Source organism: Carcharhinus amblyrhynchos, chromosome 2, assembly GCF_965287045.1.
Source record: "Carcharhinus amblyrhynchos chromosome 2, sCarAmb.v2.hapA, whole genome shotgun sequence".
NCBI classification, from domain to species: Eukaryota; Metazoa; Chordata; class Chondrichthyes; order Carcharhiniformes; family Carcharhinidae; genus Carcharhinus; species Carcharhinus amblyrhynchos.
Genome location: NC_137325.1, coordinates 64729748 through 64753538, shown reverse-complemented (window position 1 = coordinate 64753538; position 23791 = coordinate 64729748). Strand labels below are relative to the sequence as shown.

Sequence of the window (23791 nt, the reverse complement as noted above, 5' to 3'; positions counted from 1 at the left end):
AGCCTAGTAAACCTCCTCTGCACTCCCTCCAAGGCCAAAATATCTTTGCGCAGGTGCGGCGCCCAAAACTGCACACAGTACTCCAGCTGCGGCCTCACCAATGCCCTATACAGCTGCAGCAAGACCTCCCTACTTTTATATTCAATCCCCCTCGCTATGAAGGCCAGCATCCCATTCGCCTTCCTGACCACCTGCTGCACCTGCAAGCTGGGTTTTTGCGACTCATACACAACTCCCTGACACCAAGGTCAATTTAGCATGGCCAATCAACCTAACCCATACATCTTTGAACAGTTTGAGGAAACCAGATCACCCGGAGGAAACTCACGCAGACATGGGGAGAAATTGCAAACTCCATGCAAACAGTGATCCGAGGCTGGAATTAAATCCGGGTCCCTGGCGCTGTGAGACAGCAGTGCTAACCACTTTGCCACAATGCTGCCCTTTAATAAATCCTTTTTTAATCCTAAAATGTTACTGGAACTCCCTACTTCTGAAATCAGTAGGTTTCTTGCCATTTTCAGAATTAAAAAAAGGTATGATTAGTAATTTTCCTTCTGGGATTTGGTTGCTCAGAAAATTACATCTGCTGTGGTCATAAGACCTGCAAAGATTGGGTTATTGCTGTACCAGGGCATCCAGCCTTTGTGATTGTCCATCACCCCCAGCCCATCTGCCATTCCTCCTTGCCAGGTCTGTTTTTTTTGCTGTGCATCATTAATCTTATATCAGATCTGTTCAGCTCATTAGTCTCAAAATTGCAGTCAGCTTGTTCACAATTTATTGGTTGTAACTTGCTCATATTAGGGGCTTTACACTGCACCCACTCTTGAATAGTCTAATATTTGCAATGTTTAATTAAAAAGCAAAATAAATTATCCATCAAGCAAATCAGGCCAATTTTCACATATGAACTAGTCCACTTTTCTGATTTTCTTCCTCATTTCCTTAGTTGGTGTATGTCAAGTCAGTCAAGCTAAATTCATGGTAACAAGGATCATGATGAGGACAATAGAATCAGCCTCAGCAATTGAATCAGAGTCTGCAAAAGCAGGCAGAGTTTCAGCTGCTGATCATATTCACAACTCCAGTGAAAAGTTCTGCATGTGGGACGTTGGTTGAAGATGAAATTGAGCTTCATTGTGATATCTCTTCACGGTCAAATATCCATTCATACTACATCTAGGGTCCCATCCCATCTGAAGAAATGCAACTTATTTGTGGGGGGAGAGGAGGGTGTTGATATTAAGTGGTTTTAGAACATAGAAAACTACAGCACAAACAGGCCCTCCGGCCCACAAGTTGCGCTGATCATATCACTACCTACCAGGCCTATCTATAACCCTCAATCCCATTAAATACCATGTATTCATCCAGAAGTCTCTTAAAAGACCCCAACGAGTTCGCCTCCACCACCACCTACGGCAGCCGATTCTACTCACCCACCACCCTCTGAGTGAAAAACTTACCCCTGACATTTCCTCTGTACCTACTCCCCAGCATCTTAAACCTGTGTCCTCTCATAGCGACCATTTCAGCCCTGGGAAGTAACCTCTGAGAATCCATCCTATCTATACCTCTCAACATTTAATAAACCTCTATCAGGTCACCTCTCATCCTTCGTCTCTCCAGGGAGAAAAGAACTAGCTCCCTCAACCTACCCTCATAAGGCATGCCACCCAATCCAGGCAACATCCTTGTAAATCTCCTCTGCACCCTTTCAATAGCTTCCACATCTTTCTTGTAATGAGACGACCAGAACTGCGCACAGTACTCCCAAGTGGGGTCTGACTAGGGTCTTATAAAGCTGCAGCATTATCTCCCGACTCCTAAACTCAATCCCTCGATTAATGAAGGCTAGTACACCATACGCCTTCTTGACCACATCCTCCACCTGCGAGGCCAATTTAAGAGTCCTATGGACCCGGACCCCAAGGTCCTTCTGATCCTCTAAACTGCTAAGAGTCTTACCCTTGATATTATACTCCTTCATCCCATTGGATCTGCCAAAATGTACCACTACACATTTATCTGGGTTGAAGTCCACCTGCCACTTCTCCGCCCAGTCTTGCATCCTATCTATGTCACGCTGCAACTTCTGACATCCCTCCAGACTATCCACAACACCACCAACCTTCGTGTCATTGGCAAATTTACCAACCCATCCCTCCACTTCCTCATCCACGTCATTTATGAAAATTACAAACAGCAAAGGTCCCAGAACAGATCCCTGGGGCACTCCGCTGGTGACCGACCTCCATGCAGAAAAATACCCATCCACAACCACTCTGTGCCTTCTGCAGGCAAGCCAGTTCTGGATCCACAAGGCAACAGCCCCTTGGATCCCATGCCCTCTCACTTTCTCAAGAAGTCTTGCATGGAGGACCTTATCAAATGCCTTGCCAAAGTCCAGATAAACCACATCCACCGCTCTTCCTTTGTCAATGTGTTTAGTTTTCTTTGAAACAGTCACAGTATAAGTTTCCACTTTTAAGAGAGTGAAGTTAGAATAATTCAGTGTCCAGGGTTGCGTGCTAAAGTGCAAGTATGCACTGAAGCTTAGGACAGCTGGGCTAAGGAGTCAATGGAGAAAGGTCATAGATTAAGACTCATCCACCATTGTATATTAAGGGTTTGGAACCCATGTAAAACCCTCTGGCTGTTATGCAACAGAGAATGTTTGACTTGAAATGTAAATATGCACTGTAAATATAAGTGAGGTATCTCAGAGTGCAACATACTGCATTGAAATCATAGAAACCCTACAGTCCAGAAAGAGGCCATTCGGCCCATTGAGTCTGCACCGACCACAATCCCACCCAGGCCCAATTCCCATATATTTTACCCACTAATCCCTCTAACCTATGCATCTCAGCACACTAAGGGGCAATTTTAGCATGGCCAATCAACCTAACCCACACATCTTTGGACTGTGGGAGGAAACCAGAGCACCCGGAGAAAACCCACGCAGACACAAGGAGAATATGCAAATTCCATGCAGACAGTGACCCAAGCCGGGAATTGAACTCAGGTCCTTGGAGGTATAAAGCAGCAGTGCTAACCACTGTGCTACTGTGCTACTGTGCCACCCCTTGAAAGGGAGTGATCTGTGTTTCACTTTATGTATTGCCAAGTTTGAAATTTGTTATACAATATATCTTAACAAATTTTATGCATGAAGTACATTTTTAGGAATAACAAACATATTGGAAAAGGGAAATATACTTTACTTCATTCATGCAAAATATCGAGAAAATTACAATGAAGCTATAAGAATGGGGGAACATTCACAGATATTTAATGCAACTAAAGTAACATGTGCCTGATAGCTGTTCAGCTTTGTTGCATTTCTTATCCTTGAAGGTGAATAACTGCATTTCTTGTTTTCAGGTTTCCAAGATGTGTTAACCGGCAGTAGCAAATTATTATTCTCGCCGCACTCTAGTCATCTTGCTGGGTGGCTTCCTGACAGTAATCTCTGGAACGAGCAAATCTATCCCTATTGGAAGAAAAATGATGCCCGATGGAAGAACTGCTGGAAAGGTAAGAACATGAAGTGGAAATTTCTGTTCAACTTTTTGTACTCCAGATCTTGCTTCTACTTGAAAGCTTTTTCCCAGGTGGTCATTGAATTCTGTTCAGTTAAAGATTAGTTTTTAAATTCACTCTGGGGATGTGAGTGCTGCTGGCAAGGCCAGCATTTGTTGACCATTACTAATTGTGCTGGAGAAGGTTCAGTTGAGCCATCTTTTGAACCACTGCAGTCCGTGTGACGTGAGTTTACCTACAGTGCTGTTAAGAAGTGAGCTGCAGATTTTGACCCAATGACAGTGAAGGAACAATGATATAGTTCGACATCAGGATGGTGTATGGCTTGGAGGGATATTTACAGCTGGTGGTACACACATGCATCTACTTGTTCGTCTAGATTATTGCATTCTCTGATTAAAAGGTGCTGTTAAAGGAGCTTTGGCAAATTCTGCGGTGCATCTTGTACATGGAACACACTGCTGTCAACATGCACTCTAGGTGAAGGGAATGAAGAGTTTGGATGATGGATCATGCAGGTTGCCTTATCCTGGATCGTGTTGAATTTTGTGAGTTGTTTCAGCTGCATTCATCCAGGCAAGTGGAAAGTATTCCATTAGACCCCTGAGTTGTATCTTGTAGATAGTGAACAAGGTTTGAGGAATTAGGATGTGAGTCACTCACTATAGAGTTCCAGCCTCTGACTGCTGTTGTAGTCACAGTATTTATGCGGTTTGTCCATTTGCATTTCTGGTCAATGGTAATTCCAGGATGTTGATTATGGGGGATTTAGCAATGGTAATGCCATTGAACTTCTGGAAGAGATGGTTAAATTCTCCCTTGTTGGGGATGATCATTGTATGATCTATGTGATGTGAGTATCACTTGCTACTTATCATACCAGGCCAAATCATTGTCCATGTCTTTCAACATGAAGATAATGATTGCTTCAGTTTTTGAAGCATTGCAAAGGGTACTGAATACTGAGCAATTATCAGAGAACATCCCCACCTCTGACCTTCTGATGGAAGGAATGTCTTAGATGGAACTGCTGAAGATAGTTAGGCCCAAGAAACTTCCCTGAGGAACTCCTGCAGCAATGTCCTGGGACTGAGATGATTGGCTCCCAACAACCACAACTATCTTCTTTTGTGTAAGATATGACTCCAACCAGTGGAGCTTTTTCCTTTTGTTTCCCATTGACATCATTTTTGCCAGCGCTCCTTGTTCCACACTCAGTAGATACTGCCTTGATGTCAAAGTCTGTGACTCTGACCTCACCTCTTGATTTCAGCTCCTTTATCGATGTTTGGGCTAAATTTGTAATAAGGTCTGGAACCAAGTGGATCTCACTGAATCCAAACTGAGCATCGTTGAGTAGGTCATCGATGATTAAGTGCCTTGTGACAGCACTGTTGATAACACCTTCCATCACTTTGTTGGTGATTGAGAGTAGACTGATGGGGCAATAATTGGCCAATTTGGATACGCCTGATTTTCATAGAGAAGACAAACATTGGCAATTTTCTACATTGTTAGGTAGATACCACAGTCCTATCTGAATTGCCTGTTGGTTAAGAATGCAGCTAATTTTGAAGCACAAGATTTCAGTACTACAGCACAGATGTTGTCAAGGCCCATAGTTTTTGTTGTAATCGATATCTTGATATCATGTGCCGTGAATCAAATTGGCTGAAAACTGGCATTTTTTCACGCTGGGGAGTTCAGGAAGAGGTTAAAATGTCATCCACTCGGCATTTCTGGCTGAACATGGTTGCAAATAATTCAGCCTTGGCCAGAACTTTCCAGCTGTTCACGTTCCCGCCGATAGTGCATCTCTGTCTTGGGGTGAAATCAATGGGAAATCCTTTTTACAATGACTGGATCAGAAGATCCCGCTGCTGGCCAATGGTGCGTCGATCCACCCATCCCCTCTCCCCTTCACCCCACCACAAGAAACATACTGCAGGGAGGCCAGAGAATCCCATCCCTTGTCTTTTGTACTAGCATGTTGGACCTTCTCATTATTGAGGATCAGGATGGTTCTGGAGACTTCTTCTCCTCTGGTCATTGTTCAATTGCCTGCCACCATTTATGACTAGTGTACCAAGACTACAGAGCTTGATATGATAGGTTAGTTGTGGGATTGCTTGGCACTGTTTATTGAAATCTGCTTCCACTATTTAGCATGCATGTAGTCCTGGGTTGTAGCTACATGAAGGTGATGCCTCATTTTTAGGAATGTATGGTGTTGTTTCTGACATGCCCTTGCGCCCCTCATTGAACCAGGGTCAATGCCTAGTTTAATAGTAATGGACTAGGATGACCCATTGGGTTACAGAATGTGGTGAAATACAGTTTTATTGCAGCTGATGGCCCACAGTGCCTCATAGGTGCCAGTGAGCTTTTCAATCTATTTAGAATCTATAATACCTTCAATGTCTGAGGTTACTTGGTGAGTGCTATATATATTCAAGGTTTTGTTTAAACACTTAGCCATATAGTAACATGAAAATTCCCATGCAATCTCCCACACAAGTCAGTCCCTTTAAATTACCGCACACAATATAACCTAAACAAAATTAATTTACATCAACCCGTAAACAGATTTTCCAAACACAATTAAAAAATTAGAAGTTACGCAATAAATATGTTTCTAAAAGTATTATATAATGTGACTTAATTCACTCATCTAAAACCTATTAATGATTTATTTGAGTTAATTATGCTATTGGAAAAAGTCCAGCTGATGTGATGTTTTAGGATAAGTTCAGTATCTTAATATAATGGGCCTGAATCAACACTGTGCGTGGAGTGAGGCCCCAACCAGAATGCCTAAGGGTGGCTTGAAATTGGGACTCAGACCACATTTCAATAATTTAAATGAACTGCGGTTGCCTGTTACACTCCACAAACACACAACTCATTTCAGTAAATGAACTTCAGGCCTCTTGTTTTACTGACAGCAGCCCACTGGTGGGTACTGGGGTTTGGGAAGAAGATGGGGAAGTGCTGATAGTGGCTAGACTGGTCAGCAGGATACAGTGGAGTTTGGGCGAGTATCCCTGCTCCTCATGGTTTTTGGGCCTCATTCATACCAGGAAAATTTGACAGAAATTAGACACCACCCTTAGGATATACATGGCCATCCTTTTTTTATATGCATTCATGGGACATGGATGTTGCTGGCTGGCCAGCATTTGTTGCCCATCCATAGTTGCCCAGGGGCTGTTGAGAGTCAACCACATTGCTATGGCTCTGGAGTCACATGTAGGCCAGTCCGGGTAAGGTCAGCAGATTTCCTTCCCTAAAGGACATCAGTGAACCAGATGGGTTTTTCTGACAATCAACAATGTTTCATGGTTATCAGTAGATTCTTAATTCCAGATATTTTTTATTGAATTCAAATTCCACCATCTGCTGTGGTGGAAATCAAACCCGGGTCCCTCAGAACATTAGCTGAGCTTCTGGGTTAACAACCTAGCAATAATAGCACCTGGCCTTTGCTTCCCCTTAAATGATCCAAGGCCAAAATGGAATTCCACATTTTTCAGACATCCTGAGGCACAGGGCATAGCCTGCAAACTTCCTAATTTGATCCATTTTCTGCAACGATGATCAATTTTTTCCCTGTGCTCTTAGGTTCACAGAGATAGCATCAATATCCTAAAATATATTTTACTGGAACGCACAATTCTTCAAAGAAGCCATTATCTAACGATCTTCTCGGTTTGAAGAAAATGATAAGTTGAACCTTGCAATACCAAACCCTTGCAATTCTAATTGCCTTACAACAGGGGACAAGCAATGTTCCTTGCATTATAAAGCAGAGTTATTTATTGTGGCTTGTGTTTGTAATTAATTCTGAAAGGTTTTACTTCTCCTTGCAAAGCTATTTGAGAAAGTTTCCTCTGTTCACTATTGATAGTGAATTCTCAAATACTTTCTTCGTAATTCAGTTTACCCTTTCACTCATTGTTTTGTAGCTCGAACTACATTCGCTTAAGAAACTGAAAAGTATTGTTTTTTCTGTTCAAATCTTCTGTTTTTTCTTTCAGGAGGAAAGGTTGTGGCCCACTTGACTAATGATGGGCCTACTCTGGTTAGAGCAAATGTAACCTTTAACGTGGTGCTTAAATTACCTAGATGTCAAAAGGAGGATGATGATGGCGACATCATTTATGATATAAGCTGCAAAAATGGTAAATAATGCATGTACATATGCAACGTATATACTATGTAGAATAAAAATCAGATGATAACGTTAAGTGGCTTCAATCACCTGCACAAGCTAGTTGGGCTATCTGAGAAGGGTGTGATGAAAGCTATTTGCCTAGAAATTTTGGTGTGGCCATTTTTGGGCAGACAGGGAATGATGAGTGCTGGCCCACTCCAAATAGTGGGGCCCAAGGCTTCCTCAATATTAGGTCTTTGGGCTCACTTCCATGAAGATGGCAACCTGCAGAGGCAGATCAACTGGTAAAGTACCCTTAAAGTTTAGGTTGTTTCTGGTATCACAATGGCCCTCAGGTTAGAAGACCAGAAAAGGTGGAAGGATGGTGTATCAATGGTGAGGGGGACTCGTTAACTGGATGGGAGGCCAGTGGCAATGGGGATGGAAATCATTAGGCAGAAGAGGCAATCAGTGAACTGGAGTTGGGGAAGATTGGTGGTTGAGATAGAATCACTAGTGGTTTGAGGAAATTGGAAGAAATTGCGGACTGCTAAGCAATGTAGGGGATGGTGGCTGAGCAAGGGAGGAAAGTAGCCTGCATTCTTCTATTTTGGGTACATGCCTGGTTCTTCTGATTCCACTTTCAGGTAAGTGTATTTCAAAAACTGACCTTGTTGGTTGCAGAATGTTGGCTTTATTGTTTCTTTCCCATTTATCCAATAGCTTTATTGATGAGATTCACCATATCATTTGAATTACTGTTACCTTATTCCTGCAAGACACATGACACACAATCTTAAAAGTATATTAAAATAACATGTATTTCACTCTTTTGAACTATATTTAGGCAGTAGTTAAAATAAAATGCTTATATCATCCGTATAAGTCTCGCCTTTAACAAATCCATCTCATGACTCTAATTAGACTTCGAATTATGGGGTACTAAGAATTCAACCATTAGTGACATTCAATTAGCTACTTTCCAGTACCATTGTTCTAATACCCTTCTAATACCTTCTAATATCTTCTAATACCCTTTAACACCATGACAATTGTTGATGACTACCAAGCAACCTCTCTGGTCCATAAAGACAAAAATTATAAGTATGTGTGATTTCCTCAGGCTGTGTATTTTCTTTCTGGAGATTTTAAATATAACCAGTATTAATTCACATATTCCCCTACTTTTTATATCAAAGTCACATTACTAACTTTGCCAATGACATAAAGAAAGATAGCACTGTAAACAGTGCAGATGGAAGCATAAAATCAGAGATATTTTTAGATTAAGTGGATGGCCAAAACTGTGGCAAATGGTTTTCAATTGAAACTGTTGTATTTGTTATATTTGTAATTGAAACTGTGCAAATGGTTTTTAATCTTCCACTGTGTACCTAGAAACAATAAAGCAGAGTATTTTCTAAGTGGTTAAAGACTAGGAACAATGGAAGTCCAAAATGATTTGTAGGTCTAAATACTTAGATCATTAAAATATAATTTATTGGTACTAGAAATAATAAAAATAACTAATTGAATGCTGACTTTTATAACTATAATACAATACATGAGGGTAGAAATCCTGATCAGCTATAGCAACAGCTATAGAAAGCCCTCTTTAGACCATGCTTGCATACTGTGAAAAATTCTGAGTTTAAAGTTTTAAACTTTAAACTTTGCACTTCAAACTGTACTGGACATGACAATCCTATCTTGAAAATTGTGATCAAATTAGCCTTTACCTTTCAAGTTTCAGGCAATACACCTAGCTTGTGTAATCTTACCTTGTAATTAAATCCTTGGAGTCCAGATATCAGTACAGGCGTGTCATATTATGGATTTTCAGTCAATACTTTAAAAAAATGGAAACAAACAAGCTATTCAGATGGCTAGCTCAAATCATGTGACTTCTGGGATTTGAATTAAAGAACAAAAGAACAAAATCAGCCCGGGAAACAGGCCCTTTGGCCCAACGAGCCCGCGCCACCATCTCAACACCACCAGTCCACCTCTCTACCCATGACCCCTATCTAATGTTTTATGGCCATCCAGATTGGGGGAAACTGATTTAGGGACAATTTATTCCTGCCAATCAGCCTAACACCACATCTTTGGGGTGTGGGAGGAAACCGGAGCACCCGGAGAAAACCCACGCAAGCACGGGGAGAATGCGCAAACTCCCACAGACACCGGCCCAAATCCATGTGTCTGCACAGCAATCAGCGATAGTCACTGAGCTGTCGTCTTGCCCAGTATCTTGTCCAGTTTAGGCACACACTAACGACATGAAGCACTAGGCCAATTCGAACAACCAAGAGCAGCCCCAGTATGACCCATCGCGTGTATGCCCCTCGTTGGACACGAGGTGGACCGACTTAAAACCTGTGAATGAAGAGAGAAAGAACATTATTATCATACTATACCCATTTACATTACCAGGGACGCCCCAATGCTAATGACCCTTATTTAAAAGGTTCTCCTATATCCACCCATCTCCAACTCAGTCATGTGCCTGTCTAAGTTACTCTTAAAGGACTCTAGCGTGTTTGCCTCCACCACCTTACTTGGCAGAGCATTCCATACCCCCACTACCCTCTGTGTGAAAAACCTCCCTCTAATATCTGTGTTGTACCGCTCCCCCCTCACCTTAAGTCCATGGCCCCTTGTCCTACGTGTCTCTATTATAGGAAATAGCTTACCTCTGTTTACTCTATCTATACCCTTCATAATCTTATATACCTCTATTAGATCCCCCCTCAGTCACCATCTTTCAAGGGAAAAGAGCCCCAATTTCTTCAATCTTTCTTCATACCCCAGTCCTTCCATACCAGGCAACATCCTGGTAAACCTTCTCTGCACTCTCTCCAGAGTCTCCACGTCCTTCCGGTAGTAAGGCAACCAGAACTGGACGCAGTACTCCAAATGTGGCCTAACCAACGTTCTGTACAACTGCAACATTAGACTCCAGCTCTTATATTCTATACCCCTTCCTATAAAGGCTAACATACCATAGGCTTTCTTCACCACACTCTCCACTTGCACTGCCACCTTCAAAGACTTGTGCACTTGCACCCCCAGGTCTCGCTGCAATTCTATACTCCTTACGGGCTTACCCTTTATCATATAACTTCCCCCTACATTATTCCGGCCAAAATGCATCACCTCACATTTATCCGGATTAAACTCCATTTGCCACGTATCTGCCCAATCAACCAGCCTATCAATATCCCGCTGTATTGCCAGACACTGCTCCTCACTGCCCACCAATCCAGCCATCTTGGTGTCATCAGCAAATTTGCTGATCACACCACCAACTCCCTCTTCCAAATCATTTATATACACTACAAAGAGAAGTGGTCCCAGTACCGAGCCCTGTGGCACACCACTAGTGACAGACCTCCAGCTAGAAAAAGACCCCTCCACTACTAGTCTCTGACTCCTCTTTGCAAGCCAGTTCTCTACCCATCTAGATACCTGACCACATATCCCATGAGCTTTAATCTTCTGTACCAACCTACCATGAGGGACTTTGTCAAATGCCTTACTGAAATCCATATAGACGACATCAACGGCTCGTCCTTCGTCAACCGTTTTTGTCACCTCCTCAAAGAATTCTACCAGATTTGTAAGGCAAGACTTCCCCTTGACAAAGCCATGCTGCGTATCCTTAATCAGATCGCAACGCTCCAAGTGCGCATACATCCTATCCCTAAGAATCCTCTCCATCAACTTACCTACCACTGATGTTAAGCTCACCGGCCTATAGTTACCTGGGCTATCCCTCCTACCCTTTTTAAACAACGGTACCACGTTCACTATCCTCCAGTCCTCTGGGACCTCACCTGTGTCCAAAGAAGAGACAAAGGTTCGCGTCAGAGGCCCAGCAATCTCATCCCTCGCCTCTCTAAGCAGCCTAGGATAAATGCAATCAGGCCCCGGAGATTTATCAGTTTTAATGCCCTCTAAAAGCCCTAACACTTCTTCCCTCGTAATCAATAGATCTTTCAATTGGTCTACCGCTCCCTCAATGACCGTACTAGACATCAAGCCCCTCTCCTTCATGAATACCGACGCAAAGTATTCATTCAGGATCTCTCCCATTCCCTCTGCCTCTAAGCACAATTCCCCACGTCTGTCCTTGAGAGGACCGATTTTACCCCTAGCCACCCTTTTGTTCTTAAGATAGGAGTAAAACGCCTTTGGATTCTCCTTAACCCTACCTACCAAAGCCATCTCATGCCCCCTCTTTGCTCTCCTAACTCCCCGTTTGAGATCCCTCCTACTCTCTCTGTATTCCTCCAACGCTCTCTCTGTTCCCAGCTGCTTAGACCTGACATACACGTCTCGTTTCTTCCTAACCAGGTCTTCTATATCTCTAGTAATCCACGGTTCCTGAATCCTACCTTTCCCATCCTTTTTCCTAACCGGCACATGCCTTTCCTGCACTCTTTGCAGTTTTCCCTTGAAAGACTCCCACATGCCTAACGTGGTCTTGCCTTCCAACAGCCTATCCCAGTCTGTATCCCTAAGCTCCTGCCTAATCCGGCTGTATCTAGCCTTCCCCCAATTTACCAAAAGCGTTAATTCTCCAGTGAATACGAAGCTAAGTGTGAACATAGGCAAGGGTACCTCAGGTGTGGAATTCATACATTTCATTGATTAAGAATGAGGAAACAGCTAAATGATGGTGTTTCCAGATTGCCTGTCTCATGTTTCACATGAAACAAAAAGATCAAAAGTCAATGGCCACTATCAACTTCCCATTGTACCATAATGGCTTCCCACATCCAAACTAGACAGTATGGGTCTCAGAATGTTAACCTAGTGGTCATGTGATCAAAAATGGTTTCAGAGACTGCAAAAACACAGTAAAAAGTCTGACAACACCAGGTTTTAGTCCAACCTATTTATTTGATAATATACTCACAAGCTTTCGGGGTTAGCCCCTTCGTCAGGTGAATGGAGAGTTCTGGCCTCAGACAGAGCATATAAAGCACAGACAGTTTAGAGATTACTGATTAGAATGCGAATCCTTACACCTAACCTGCTGTTCAAGACCTGAAGTGGCTGATAATGTGAGTGGAAGGAGCACTGATCACAGGTTAAAGAGATGTGTATTGTCTCCAGACAGTACAGTAAGTGAGGTTTTGCAAACCCAGGCAAGTCACGGGGCTTACAGATAGAGCGACATGAACCCAAGATCCCTGTTGAGACCGTCCTCATGTGTGCGGAACTTGGCTATCAGTCTCTGTTCAGCGACTCTGCGCAGTCGTGTGTCGTGAAGGCCGCCTTGGAGAACGCTTACCCGAAGGTCAGAGGCTGAATGCCCGTGACCACTGAAGTGTTCGCCAACAGGAAGGGAACAGTCTTGCCTGGTGACCGTCGAGCGATGTTCATTCATCCGTTGTCGTAGCGTCTGCATGGTCTCCCCAATGTACCATGCTTCGGGACACCCTTTCTTGCAACGTATCAGGTAGACAATGTTGGCCGAGTTGCAAGAGTATTTACCATGTACCTGGTGGATGATATTCTCACGTGTGATGATGGTATCCATGTCGATGATCCGGCATGTCTTGCAGAGGCTGCTGTGGCAGGGTTGTGTGGTATTGTGGTCACTGTTCTCCTGAAGGCTGGGTAGTTTGCTGCGAACAATGGTCTGTTTGAGGTTGTGTGGTTGTCTGAAGGCAAGAAGTGGGGGTGTGGGGATAGCCCTGGCGAGATGTTCGTCTTCATCAATGATATGTTGAAGACTCCGGAGAAGATGTCGTAGCTTCTCTGCTCCGGGGAAGTACTGGACGACGAAGGGTACTCTGTCCACTGTGTCCCGTGTTTGCCTTCTGAGGAGATCGGTGCGGTTTTTCGCTGTGGCGCATCGGAACTGCCGATCTACGAGTCGAGCACCATATCCTGTTCTTATGAGGGCATCTTTCAGGGTCTGGAGGTGTCTGTCACGATCCTCCTCATCTGAGCAAATCCTGTGTATACGGAGGGCTTGTCCATAGGGAATGGCTTCTTTAACATGGTTAGGGTGGAAACTGGAGAAGTGGAGCATTGTGAGATTGTCTGTGGGCTTGCGGTACAGTGAGGTGCTGAGGTGACCGTCGTTAATGGAGATGCGTGTGTCCAAGAATGCAACTGATTCTGGGGAATAGTCCATGGTGAGTCTGATGGTGGGGTGGAATTTGTTGATATCATCATATAGTTGTTTCAGTGATTGTTCACCATGAGGCCAAAGGAAGAAAATGTCATCAATGTATCTAGTGTACAGCATCGGTTGAAGATTCTGTGCAGTGAAGAAGTCTTGTTCGAACCTGTGCATGAAGATGTTGGCATATTGAGGTGCAAATTTGGTCCCCATGGCTGTTCCATGTGTCTGGATGAAAAACTGGTTGTTGAAGGTGAAGACATTGTGGTCCAGGATAAAGCGGATGAGTTGTAAAATTGCATCTGGAAACTGGCAGTTGTCAGCATTGAGTACTGAGGCAGTCGCAGCAATGCCATCGTTGTGGGAGATGTTGGTGTAGAGCGCTGAGACATCCATTGTGACGAGGAGTGTCCCTGGTTCAACTGCTCCATGTGTGCTGAGTTTCAGTAGGAAGTCCGTAGTGTCGCGACAAAAGCTGGGGGTTCTTTGTACAATGGGTTTCAGGATGCCCTCGACGTAGCCAGAGAGGTTCTCACACAGAGTCCCATTGCCTGATACGATTGGACGGCCAGGTGTGTTTGCCTTGTGTATCTTTGGGAGGCAGTAGAGATCTCCAATGCGGGGAGTATGTGGAATGAGAGCACGGAGGGTGCTCTGAAGGTCCGGATCAAAGGTCTTGATCAGAACCCCCAGCTTTTGTCGCGACACTACGGACTTCCTACTGAAACTCAGCACACATGGAGCAGTTGAACCAGGGACACTCCTCGTCACAATGGATGTCTCAGCACTCTACACCAACATCCCCCACAACGATGGCATTGCTGCGACTGCCTCAGTACTCAATGCTGACAACTGCCAGTTTCCAGATGCAATTTTACAACTCATCCGCTTTATCCTGGACCACAATGTCTTCACCTTCAACAACCAGTTTTTCATCCAGACACATGGAACAGCCATGGGGACCAAATTTGCACCTCAATATGCCAACATCTTCATGCACAGGTTCGAACAAGACTTCTTCACTGCACAGAATTTTCAACCGATGCTGTACACTAGATACATTGATGACATTTTCTTCCTTTGGCCTCATGGTGAACAATCACTGAAACAACTATATGATGATATCAACAAATTCCACCCCACCATCAGACTCACCATGGACTATTCCCCAGAATCAGTTGCATTCTTGGACACACGCATCTCCATTAACGACGGTCACCTCAGCACCTCACTGTACCGCAAGCCCACAGACAATCTCACAATGCTCCACTTCTCCAGTTTCCACCCTAAACATGTTAAAGAAGCCATTCCCTATGGACAAGCCCTCCGTATACACAGGATTTGCTCAGATGAGGAGGATCGTGACAGACACCTCCAGACCCTGAAAGATGCCCTCATAAGAACAGGATATGGTGCTCGACTCGTAGATCGGCAGTTCCGATGCGCCACAGCGAAAAACCGCACCGATCTCCTCAGAAGGCAAACACGGGACACAGTGGACAGAGTACCCTTCGTCGTCCAGTACTTCCCCGGAGCAGAGAAGCTACGACATCTTCTCCGGAGTCTTCAACATATCATTGATGAAGACGAACATCTCGCCAGGGCTATCCCCACACCCCCACTTCTTGCCTTCAGACAACCACACAACCTCAAACAGACCATTGTTCGCAGCAAACTACCCAGCCTTCAGGAGAACAGTGACCACAATACCACACAACCCTGCCACAGCAGCCTCTGCAAGACATGCCGGATCATCGACATGGATACCATCATCACACGTGAGAATACCATCCACCAGGTACATGGTAAATACTCTTGCAACTCGGCCAACATTGTCTACCTGATACGTTGCAAGAAAGGGTGTCCCGAAGCATGGTACATTGGGGAGACCATGCAGACGCTACGACAACGGATGAATGAACATCGCTCGACAGTCACCAGGCAAGACTGTTCCCTTCCTGTTGGCGAACACTTCAGTGGTCACGGGCATTCAGCCTCTGACCTTCGGGTAAGCGTTCTCCAAGGCGGCCTTCACGACACACGACTGCGCAGAGTCGCTGAACAGAGACTGATAGCCAAGTTCCGCACACATGAGGACGGTCTCAACAGGGATCTTGGGTTCATGTCGCACTATCTGTAAGCCCCGTGACTTGCCTGGGTTTGCAAAACCTCACTTACTGTACTGTCTGGAGACAATACACATCTCTTTAACCTGTGATCAGTGCTCCTTCCACTCACATTATCAGCCACTTCAGGTCTTGAACAGCAGGTTAGGTGTAAGGATTCGCATTCTAATCAGTAATCTCTAAACTGTCTGTGCTTTATATGCTCTGTCTGAGGCCAGAACTCTCCATTCACCTGACGAAGGGGCTAACCCCGAAAGCTTGTGAGTATATTATCAAATAAATAGGTTGGACTAAAACCTGGTGTTGTCAGACTTTTTACTGTGTTTTTGCAGTCTCTGAAACCATTTTTGATCACATGACCACTAGGTTAACATTCTGAGACCCATACTGTCTAGTTTGGATGTGGGAAGCCATTATGGTACATTACGCCAGTCCAACGCCGGCATACCCACATTCAGAGACTGCACCATTATCACCCCAGGACCAGCAGATACATCAGTCACCAGCCAGTCTGAGAATGAAAGTCTGAAATAATTTGCAAAACATCAATCAGCAAAATTACTTAATCTGTTCCAGTTTTAAAGTTCACCTGAGAACCAATCTCTTAGATATTCTAGGACAAGAAACTTCACATCTGCTGTGAACCCTTTGCCTTACAAGATCCTCATTTTAACTTTAAATCACCAAATCGTTTCAAGAAACCATAGGCCTGCCATGTGGGAGACCAGGAATCATAAATCAGAGAGTGAATTAGCTGTAACCTGTAAAAGTATACCATCTTTATCTGTATACGATCTTTGTCTGTGTATATGAGATTGAGCATGTGACACTGGTATCAATTCAAGGCAAGTGTGTGAGAATAAATAACCTTTATTTCTAAACTCATGAAAGCTTGCTGCTTAATTAATGAATTTAAATACACACTCCAAGTATAATTAAAGACACATCCCTTTCCATACAAAGCATACTGATCATAGGCAGTAAGGGAATACATACATTGGGTGGGATTTTATAGCCTCCTTTATTCCAAAACCTTAAAATCATAAGGTCAACAGACCTTCCCATGTTCCGCCCCTCAACTGCTCTGACTCCTGTGGCAGATGGGATGGTAAAATTATGGCCATTGTGTCAGTGACTGGATAAAGAGAGACAAACTATTTATGTTGGTTGAGGAGTCTAATACTAAAGGGGCTAGGTTTAAAAATTGAAATCAGACCTTTTGGCACAAAATTCAGAAACACTTCCAAACAAACAGGTGGTAGAAGTTTGGAACTCTTCCAAAATTGATAACTAATGCTTGATCAATTGTAAATTTAAAATCTGATATTGATAGATTTTTGTTAAACATGGGTACTAAGGATTTATGGAGCAAAGACAAGTATATCTCTGGTTATCTCTGGATTACTACCTGAACCGCATGCAGATGGGTGTAGGGTAGATAGGATTAAAGACGTGAATGGGTGGCTTAGGGATTGGTGTGGGAGGAATGGTTTTGAATTTATGGGGCATTGGCACCAGTATTGGGGCAGGTGGGACCTGTTCAGGTGGGATGGTGTTGGTTTGAACCGTGCTGGGACCAGAGTCCTGGCGACTGTGGATAGGGCTTTAAACTAATTGGGGGGGGGGGGAGGGTGCGAGGGTAGGTGAAATTACAGAGTCTAAAGTAAAGGAGAGGGTACAGGTAAGGGAAGAGGTCAAAGATGTCCCAATAATAAAGGGAGTAGGGGCCATGAGTAAGGTTGGTAGCGTTCCTTCAAATAGGGTCCAGATGAAGGCTGGAATGAAGACACTTTATCGGAATGCATGAAGCATTTGGAACAAAGTGAATGAGCTGGTGGCGCAGATCAGCACAAATGGATATGATCTGGTGGCCATTACAGAGACGTGGTTGCAAGGTGACAGGGACTGGGAGTTGAATGTCCAGGGGTATCAAGTGTTTAGGAAGGATAGACGGGAGGAAAAAGGGGGAGGGGTAGCTCTGCTGATTAAGGATGGTACCAGGGTGGTAGTAAGGGAAGATATAGGCGCCAAAGAGCAGGACGTGGAATCGTTGTGGGTGGAGATTAGGAACAGCAAGGGGAGGAAGACGCTGGTGGGTGTGGTCTATAGGCCCCCAAATAATGACCTGGAGGCGGGGCGGGCTATAAACGCGCAAATAAATGATGCGTGCAGGAACGGAACGGCGATAATTATAGGGGATTTCAATCTACGTATTGATTGGTCAACTCATGTTGGACGCGGTGGGCTTGAGGAAGAGTTCTTGGAATGCTGCTGGGATAGTTTCCTTGAACAGTGTGTGCTGGAGCCGACGAGGGAGCGAGCTATCTTAGATCTGGTGTTATGTAAAGAGGCAGGTAGAATTAGGGACCTTGTTGTGAGGGATCTGCTTGGGAAGAGTGATCATTGTATGATGGAGTTTTTGATGCAGATGGAGGATGAGGAAGTAGGATCCCCGACCTGTGTCCTTTGTTTGAACAGAGGGGAGAACGATAGGATGAGAGAGGAATTGGCGAATGTAGATTGGGGTCGCAGATTGGGAGGTAGGTCTGCTGAGGAACAGTGGAGGATCTTTAAGGAGATCTTTCTTGGTGCTCAGCAGAAATTTATTCCGATGGTAAAGAAGGATCGTAGGAGAAGAGATAATCAGCCGCGGATAACGAAGGAGATAAAGGAGAGTATTAAATTAAAAGCTGATGCGTTTAGAGTGGCTAAAAGTAATGGGCGAGTAGAGGATTGGGAGAGGTTTAAATATCAACAAAGAATGACAAAGAAGTTGATAAAGAAAGGAAGGATAGACTATGAATCTAGGCTAGCGCTAAATATAAAAAAGGATAGTAAGAGATTTTATAAATATATAAAGAGGAGGAGGCTGGCTAGGGTGAATGTTGGACCCTTAGAGGATGAGAGGGGGGATTTAGTGGTGGGGGATGAGGAAATGGCTGAGCCTTGAATAAGTTTTTTGCTTCGGTCTTCACGGAGGAGGACGCGAATAGTTTGCCGGGTGTTAACAATGGAAAGACGGTAGGAGTTGAGGGCCTGAATGAGATCATTGTCACTAGAGAGATAGTGCTCGACAGACTAGTGGGACTGATGGTGGACAAGTCCCCAGGACCGGATGGAATGCATCCCAGGGTTCTGAAGGAAATGGCAGAGGTGATAGTAGATGCCTTGGTGATTATTTTCCAAACCTCGCTGGATTCCGGGGAAGTGCCGGAAGATTGGAAAACGGCTAATGTTATGCCGCTGTTTAAAAAGGGTAGCAGGCAAAAGGTAGGGAATTATAGGCCGGTTAGTTTAACGTCTGTTGTAGGAAAAATGCTTGAATCCGTCATCAAAGAAGAAATAGCGAGGCATCTTGAGAACAATTGTTTGATAGAGCAGACGCAGCACGGATTCGTTAAGGGGAAGTCGTGTCTGACGAATTTATTGGAATTCTATGAGGATGTGTCTAGTGTGGTGGACGGAGGGGAACCGGTGGATGTGGTGTTTTTCGATTTTCAAAGGCATTTGATAAGGTGCCGCACAAAAGGTTGTTACAGAAGGCTGGGGGCATGGAGTTGGGGGTAAGGTGTTAGCGTGGATAGGGGATTGGCTGTCAAATAGGAGGCAGAGAGTGGGTGTCAATGGGTGCTATTCGGATTGGCGGTTGGTGACTAGTGGAGTGCCCCAGGGATCGGTGCTGGGGCCTCAGCTATTTACCATTTATATAGATGATCTGGAGGAGGGAGCTGAGTGTAAGGTGTCGAAATTTGCTGATGACACATAGATAAGTGGAAAAGCAAATTGTGCGGAGGGTGTAGAAAGTCTGCAGAGGGATCTTGATAGGCTGAGCGAGTGGGCGAGGATCTGGCAGATGGAATACAGTGTTGGCAAGTGTGAGGTTATCCACTTTGGCAGGAATAGTAGTAGGAAGGACTACTACTTAAAAGGCGAAAAGCTGCAGCATGCTACGGTGCAGAGGGACCTCGGGGTCCTTGTGCATGAGTCACAAAAACCCAGCCTACAGGTGCAGCAGGTGGTCAGGAAGGCAAATGGGATGCTGGCCTTCATAGCGAGGGGGATTGAATATAAAAGTAGGGAGGTCTTGCTGCAACTGTACAGGGCACTGGTGAGGCTGCAGCTGGAGTACTGTGTGCAGTTTTGGTCGCTGCACTTGCGCAAGGATATTTTGGCCTTGGAGGGAGTGCAGAGGAGGTTCACTAGGCTGATACCGGAGTTGAGGGGGTTGAGCTATGATGAGAGGCTGAATAGACTGGGCTTGTACTCGTTAGAGTTTAGAAGGATGACGGGGGATCTTATTGAGACGTATAAGATGATGAAAGGGATGGATAGGGTAGAGGTGGAGAGGTTCTTCCCGCTCAGAAGGGACAGCAGGACTAGCGGGCACAGCCTCAAGATAACGGGGGTGCAGTTTAGAACAGAGTTGAGGAGGAACTTCCTCACTCAAAGGGTGGTGAATCTCTGGAATTCTCAGCCCGTTGAAGTGGTGGAGGCTACCTCGCTAAATAGATTTAAGACGCGGGTAGATAGGTTTTTGGTAGGCAAGGGAATTAAAGGTTATGGGGAGAAAGCGGGAAAGTGGAACTGAGCCACTTCAGATCAGCCATGATCTTATTGAGTGGCGCGGCAGGCTCAAAGGGCTAGATGGCCTACTCCTGCTCCTATGTCTTATGTTCTTATACAGAGTTGAGTCATAGGTCAGCCATAGTCTCACTGAATAGTGGGACAGACTTGAGGGGCTAATCAGCCTGTTTCTTTTCCTAAGTTTTCCTTCCTGTCTTTTTATTTCTCTCTCTCCATTAATCCAATCTTTCTTTCCTTATGTATTATTCTTCTGAATCTGATTTGTCATTGAATTCACCCACAAAAATTCATCCTCATTCTCAGCCATTGCACTGTTTATTTCTCAATCCTTAAATCTCAGGACAACAACATTGCAAAGTGCTTTGCTCTAACAAAGTCTGGGCCATAGTTTGCTGTTGCTGATCATATCAGTCAAGATTCAGAAGGTATCACTGTAAAAATCAACCCTCCAGTTAAAAATGCCTATTTAAATACCTTCTGATTTCTAAAATTGTTAACATTCAAAAGTACTTTGTAGAAAAGGGCAGAATAACTATTTTACTTGTTGAGGACTAATTCAGCAGCAAAATTTTCCAGTAACGGTTTCCTCGCTCTGGAAGAGATCCTAACGCCTCATTCTTAAAGGAACATCCTTTCACCAACATATCTAGTAATTAGCTGGATGCTGGAACTATTATGAGAGTGATCCTGTTGCATCAGTTCAACAATGCACTACATCAACATGAACTGGAGCACAAGACCTCAAAAGGTATTTTGCTACCTTCTCAAATCACAAAGGGAAACTGTCATTATTTGTAATTAAATCAGCAAATACATTCTTTAAACTCCCATTTATGATTTTATTATAAATGGTTTGAGGTATTTTTCTCACAGGCAGGCAAATTGAATCAAATGATGCCACTGACAGACATGTGACTTAAGGACTATTTGATTGTCAGCCAAATCAAAATTGGATTAACATTCATTGAGCTCAAGCCTTGAAACTGGTTGAAGTGGCTGATTGTACGTTGAAGCGACAAAAGAATTTTATCTTAATGCTGAAACTTACCAAGAAATTTTAGCTATCAACAAAAAAATTACAGGAATAAGTTGTCCCATGAAGACAGTCTGAGTAGCTCCTTGATCTTACAACAACAGCTATCTTTGCCCTTTTCAGGCAAATTAAAGGATTTTTTTGTAGGTCATTCAGTTCTAATGGCACTGGCAGCATGGACCCATGAATCAGAGTAAGTTGTGACATTCTTATGTTGACAAATAAGGTCTCAGTCACACCTGAAATTGGAAGATCCAATTAGCTCTTCAGAAATAGAAGCCCTCCATCTAGAGGAATGTCTAATTCCTCTGAAAAAACTAATATGAGAATGCAGGCAGTAAGGTGACCAATAATGTGGCAGGAGCATTAAATTTTGGCAGGTCATCATTATATACTTTAAGTCATTGAACAGAAATCCATCTACCTTAAAAATCTACTTTAAAAATGGTCAATGACTGATCTTCACCAGAGAATGCCTAAGGTTCACAACTCTCTGTGTAAAGAAATTTCTCCTCATCTCAATCCCTTATTTTGAAATTGTGCCCCTTGGTTCTAGACTCTCCAACTAAGGGAAACATCTTCCCTGCATCTACCCTGTCTATTCATTTAACTATTTTGTAGGTTTCAATTTGATCACCTCTCATTTTTTGAAACTCCAGAGAATACTGGCCCAGTTTGCCAATCTTTCTTCATATGGAAGGCAGTCCTGCCATCCCAGAACAAGTCTGGTGAACTTTGTTGCACTTGCTCTATTGCATTAAGATCCTTTCTGACGTCAGGGAACCAAAACTGCACACAGCACTCCAGGTGGGGTCTAATCAAGCTTCTATAGCATTGAAGGAAGATCTCACTAATCTTGTATGTGATCAGTCACATGATCAGAGACCATCTGGGATGGAACTCAATAAGCAGTGTGCCTGCATGTAACAGCTTTGTGTAAGAACACCTTTGGAACTGTTCATAGATAAGGAGAAATTTTGAGACTGCAGAGTTTGTATGTTCCTGTCAGGCTTAAAGGCACAGTAAATAGGAATAAGGGACCTTGGTTTTCGAGGGAGATTGTAACACTGATTAAGAGGAAGAGAAAGTTGTACGAAATGTAGAGGCAGCAAGGAACAGATCAGATGCTCAAGGAGTATAAAAAGTGCAAGAAGATACTTAAGAGGGAAATCAGGATGGCTAAAAGAAGACATGAGGTTACTTTGGCAGACAGAGTGAAGGAAAATCCAAAGAGCTTCTATAGGTATGTAAGGAGCAAAAGGATAGTGAGGGATAAAATTGGTCCTCTTGAAGACCAGAGTGGTAGACTGTGTATGGAACCAAAAGAGATGGGGGAGATACTAAATGGGTTTTTTGCATCCGTATTTACTGAGGAAGTGGGCATGGAGTCTACAGAAATAGGGCAAACAGGTAGGGAGGTCATGGAACCTTTACATATTAACAGGGAGGAGGTACTGGCTGTCTTGAGGCAAATAAGAGTGAATAAATCCCCAGGACTGGACAAAGTATTCCCATGGAGCTTGAGGGAGGTTAGTGTTGAACTTGCAGGGGCCCTGGCAGACATATTTAAAATGTCAGTATTCACAGGGGAAGTGCCGGATGATTGGAGGGTGGCTCATGTTGTTCCGTTGTTTAAAAAAGGTTCCAAAAGAAATCTGAGAAATTATAGGCCAGTAAGTTTGACATTGGTGGTGGGCAAGTTATTGGAAGGTGTGATAAGGGATAGGATCTACAAATATTTGGATAGACAGGGACTTATTAGAGAGAGTCAACATGGTTTTGTGCGTGGTAGGTCATGTTTGACCAATCTATTAGAGTTTTTCGAGGACGTTACCAGGAAAGTGGATGAAGGGAAAGCGGTGGATGTTATCTATCTGGATTTCAGCACAAGTGGGTATGATCTAGTGGCCATTACAGAAAAGTGGTTGCAGGGTGACCGGGACTGGGAACTGAATATCCAGGGGTATCAGACATTTCGGAAGGATAGACAGGAAGAGAAAGGAGGTGGGGTAGCTCTGTTAATAAAGGATAATATCAGGGCAGTAGTGAGAGACAATATAGGCCCCAAAGAGCAAAACGTGGAATGATTGTGGGTGGAGATAAGGAATAGTAAGGGGAGAAAGTCACTGGTGGGTGTGATCTATAGGCCCCCAAATAATAACTTTGAGGTGGGGCGGGCTATAATCAAGCAAATAACTGATGGG

At 43.9% G+C, this 23791-nt stretch overlaps 1 protein-coding gene across 1 annotated transcript in view; it reads left to right on the top strand.

The window, feature by feature from the left end:
• The window catches only part of LOC145355097 (protein QNR-71-like), a 69865-nt gene that overhangs the window by 6305 nt on the left and 39769 nt on the right, over window positions 1–23791 (top strand). Inside the window, exons 2-3 of the mRNA XM_080206965.1 lie at window positions 3391–3543; window positions 7587–7730. Of these exons, the coding sequence (XP_080063091.1) occupies window positions 3391–3543; window positions 7587–7730 (297 nt within the window). The remainder of the gene's footprint in view (window positions 1–3390; window positions 3544–7586; window positions 7731–23791) is intronic.